This window comes from Solanum dulcamara, chromosome 10 (assembly GCF_947179165.1).
Source record: "Solanum dulcamara chromosome 10, daSolDulc1.2, whole genome shotgun sequence".
Lineage (NCBI taxonomy): Eukaryota > Viridiplantae > Streptophyta > Magnoliopsida > Solanales > Solanaceae > Solanum > Solanum dulcamara.
In genome coordinates, this window is record NC_077246.1 from 6765760 (window position 1) to 6770258 (window position 4499).

The following is a 4499-nucleotide window of genomic DNA, read 5'->3' on the forward strand; positions in this document are numbered from 1 at the left end:
TGCAATGCTTTCCATATTTTCTTTGCACTAGGGTAAGTTCTATCATAATAATCATAAAAATTATCAGATTGATAATTAAGAATATAATACCGACACTTGTAGGAATCATTATTGTACTTTTCCACTTTCTCTTGATGAGAAATAAGTTCATTATTATCCATGGAGAGGATGTCAACTTTATTAGAATTTTTCTGAGTTAACACATATGAAACATTGAAAAGACTTAAGTAGAAAAGTATTTTACCCTTCCATCTCTTGAAATGATTACCATTGAACCGAAATGGCTTGTTTAGATCTCCCATCTTGATATTCGCGGATTTTTCAATTGTAGCAATATTAAATCTTCTTAAAATTGTTGATGAAATTACAAGATTACAAATTACAATTGAAAAATAAAATGAAGAAAATAAATTTACTTCTTGGCTGAGGCGCGGATATCTCGCTCTCTTTAAGGATATTCAAGCCACTGCAACAAATCTTTTCACCGATCCAGCAATAGTTTTCTTGACTTGTCCCCTTCAGGATACAACAACCTTATCACAAAATGTAACTCAACAAACTCTGGACATGAGTTTAAAGCTCCACAAAAAAGAACACCTCCCTTCAACTAATAAGAACTCTCTTTTTAGACAAACTTAATGCACTCAATGTTTTCTTTCATTTCAAAACAAAGAAGACCTCTCTATTTATAGGAGAAGAAATCATTCAAAGATGAAAAAATAATGGAATGTCATCATTATCATTTAGTGCACCATTATTATTTAGTGCACCAATTATTAGTGATAATTAGGTTAAAAATATATAATGGAATGAATAATCTTGCACTAACTAAAAATGATAATGAAAAATATTTTTATGCACTAAAGAGAGAATTATAACATATTCAAATTAATATCACTCAATATTGATATTAAAATGCTAAAACTAATAATTAGTTAAAAGGATTGAAAAAAAAACACTTACATCGCTTAATTGAATGTTAAATGTCCTTAGTTGAATATTACATGAATTAAAATAAACATAATGCAATAATACAACGAGTAGAAAAGTACTTTTCTTAACATTTGAATAGTTTTAAACGATGGCTAATCAAATGTTGGATTACTTGTGTAGAAAAAGTTTATTTGCCGTTTTTTACATATTCAACAAAATGTGGCTGAAAAAGACTGTTGGTACAATTAATTTCACATACAAATTAAAAGATTTACACTCCAAAGAACGATCTGTTCCAACAAATACAATATTCATTAGTCAATTCCTTCCAATATGACAGAATTTGATATAATATAAATTTTATTTTCAATTTAACCTATTTATTATTACAATGTGAACAAAAGAATGTGCACAATTTTGGTCTGTTATACCTCACAAATAAAACTTGTATAAATTTAAGTCCGGAAAGTGTATGAATATGCCACTTCGATGTTGTCAAGAGTTGCATATTTCTAATATGAATTTAAACCTATATTTTACCCGAATTACTAAAATATGGATCCATTTTATCACCTTAGATTAGTTTCAATCAATTTACACGGTGTATTAGAGGGTAAGATCTATGAAATCACACCTAACCCCTCCATCATACAAATAGAACTTTGATACACATCAAAAAAGAATTGAAGTGTTTACATATAGATACTCTATATATCTTCTAACTTGAATTACAGAACACATCAAAATCTGGAAATGTATTATCACAACTAAAACAAAACAAACTATAAGCCCAGTTCCTAAAAGAATATACATGCCCCTGCATATATTTCCTGTATGTGTACAATAAAATGTTCTTTTGACGTGCCCTTATGACTTCCAAGGCAACTTGATTAAAGAACATTTATTTCCTCTGTGCCATGAATCTCTTCTTCCTCTTATTCAAATCTGTAGGGGCAAAGAAATCTAAGTCAAATCCAGATCTTCTGTTCTGTATATATACAGTATACTGGCATTCAGATTTCAAGCTATTACAAGTTACAATTTTCCTATTTTTCAATGTCCTATTGCCTGAACCCCAGATTTAACTCCTGATTCGGACACTGAATTCCGAATTGGCCGACACTGTTCGTATACGTTTGGGAAAATCCACCTACACTCTCTTGGAAGTGTCGATTTCTGATCCCGCTTTCAACTTCTTCATCCAAATTAATGCTTTCAACCTTGGTGTTGCCTCGGAAATTCGTAGGAGGATGTACATAAACATCGTTCAGAAAATTCATATTGTTGTTGTTGTTGTGGTTGTGGATAAGGTTGTTGACATGCCCCTGAGCCTGAGTCTGAACGCCTGGAGCGTTATTTGCTGGGCCCAATTCCGGCATGGGTTTGAGCCCAGCAAGGATTGCCCAATCGAAATTGGCTGAATCCAGGCGTTCGAGGTTCAGTTTTTCGGTCTTAAGAGAGTTCAATCTCGGCAAGTTGGAGAATCGATCATCCATTTCTGGTAACGATTCGAGCATATCATCGAATTGGGATGAGGAGGAATTGGAAGAACCATGGCTGTATTCATTGCTGCTGTGTAAACCAGACATAAGAGGTTTTGGTCCACTTGAATTCTTCTTATAAATTCGACAAAGCACCCATTCATCTAGCTGAAATGTACAAAAACAAGTTATTACACATCAAGAAATGCAATTAGAATATAATTGCACATTTAGTCCTCTAATTAATGAGAATATTTTCACTTTAGCCCTTGTACTATTTGACTAAACACATTTGACCTCCAATTATTAAAATGTATATTCTTAAGTCCCTTTTATATACAAAGAACATGTTATATTATACTTTTTTGAGATAACTAAAGTAATCTCAACATGTGGAGCCAACCGAGTACAAATTCAACATAATAGTAATAAGTAGTACTTTTCAATTTGAAGTTGAAAGGTATTTGACTGAGCACAAAATTGATATTTGACTGAGCACAAAATTTATTTAAATTAAAAGAGAGACTTTCTAGACACATATATGTATATATAAGTCAGAAAATTTTGTTGCTATAAATCATACAAATCTATTTATTAAGGAAAAATAGAAAATTTATGAATATTTGAGGTAATAAAAGTGCAAATTTTGATCCAAAAGTAATGTGCAATTAAATTACCTTTGAACTTCCATTATTTTTCCTTGAAGATTCAAAAAGTCTATATTCATGCATGATCCAATTTGTTTTAGATCCTTTTGGTGCTTTACCCACATAAAACACAAGTGCTTTCTTAATTCCGACTTTCTTTCCTTGTGAAATTATGACCTTATCAGTACCCGTTGCTTTCCAATAACCCGAACCCGCGACTCTATTCGGTCGCGATCCGTTCGGGTACTTTCTATCTCTTGGACTAAAGAAATACCATTCCTTTTCTCCAAATGTTGCCTTACCTATAACAAATCAAACACAAATTCATCAATTAACAAATTAATAGATACAAAAATATTTTTGCTAAACTAAACATGAACTGAAATAAATCCAAATTAATCGAACCTCAATTCAATACCATACCAGACACGGAGTGAAAAATCAACAGAACAATAATAAACTAGAAACTTACTAGGTAGAACCCAAGGATCAAATTTGTACAAATCAATTTCTCCAATAATTTCTAGAGCAAAATCATGGCCAGCAACTTTCTTGCATAAATATTGAACTAAAAGCTCCTCATCAGTTGGATAAAATCTAAATCCTGGTGGCAAACTTAATTGCAAAAGAGGATCTTTTTCTTGAACACCCATTTTACAATTTTTTTCTAAAAACTTGATTATTTTTTTCAATTTTTGAAAGAGGAAAATGAAAATTATTTTATTCAATTTTCCTAAACCTTTTTTTCTTTTCGAAATGAGGATAGTAGGTGGATTATATATGGACGAAAGTGAAAAAAGAGATAAGTATGATTGCCTTTTTCTTAAAGTCTTGATAGTTCTAAAATGTGACACGTATTAAAAAGTTAGGCATTTAAGTAGCCGACCTTATCAAGCAGTAAAGATTTGGACCAAATACATGAATCCAAGCAAAAGAAGTTCCCAAAAAAATAATTTTAAAAAGTCTTTGAGGTCCCCTACTACGTGGCACTCTCTCATGTAATTTCCAGAAGATTGAATATTTAGTTCTTCCGCCCACTTTTCATCTGATATTAAAAGTAATATTCCCTCGTTTTTTTGGTTTCCCATTGGGATCGATGTCAAATATCCGCATCTAATTAATTTGAATTCGCGTAAAACTCCCTTCAGAAGGAAGTGCTTTCTAAAATAATTCTTTTATTTTAAAATTGGTGAGTTGAGGCAATACATATTTATTAAGAAAAAAAGTTTATAATATAAATTGAACACTAATTTTTATTTGTTATTTTTTAAATTATTCTTGAAAATATAAATAATGCAAAGTAAAATTATAAATTTAAATAATGAACTTTTTTAAAATTATCACCTAAAAAATGTAAATAAAGGATAAAAATAAAAGAAATATCTAACAACTTTCTTAAATATTGAACAATTAACTTATTTTGAATTATGATAAAAAG

The 4499-nt window shown here is 30.6% G+C and overlaps 1 protein-coding gene across 1 annotated transcript; it reads right to left on the bottom strand.

Moving 5' to 3' along the window:
- Positions 1-1579: 1579 nt before the first annotated feature.
- LOC129871188 (NAC domain-containing protein JA2) lies at positions 1580-3820 on the bottom strand. The gene is made up of 3 exons (XM_055946068.1): positions 3534-3820; positions 3092-3363; positions 1580-2582 (listed from the first exon to the last, which is right to left on the bottom strand). The coding sequence occupies exons 1-3, from the start codon at positions 3712-3714 to the stop codon at positions 1995-1997; spliced, it is 1041 nt and encodes a 346-aa protein (XP_055802043.1). The 5' UTR covers positions 3715-3820; the 3' UTR covers positions 1580-1994.
- Positions 3821-4499: the final 679 nt, after the last annotated feature.

Coding starts and splice junctions, on each gene's coding strand:
- LOC129871188 (XM_055946068.1), bottom strand. CDS start 3,714: ATGGGTGTTCAAGAAAAAGATCCTCTTTTGCAATTAAGTTTGCCACCA. Junction 3,364..3,533: donor TGATCCTTGGGTTCTACCTA/GTAAGTTTCTAG, acceptor GATTTGTTATAG/GTAAGGCAACATTTGGAGAA. Junction 2,583..3,091: donor AAAATAATGGAAGTTCAAAG/GTAATTTAATTG, acceptor TGTACATTTCAG/CTAGATGAATGGGTGCTTTG.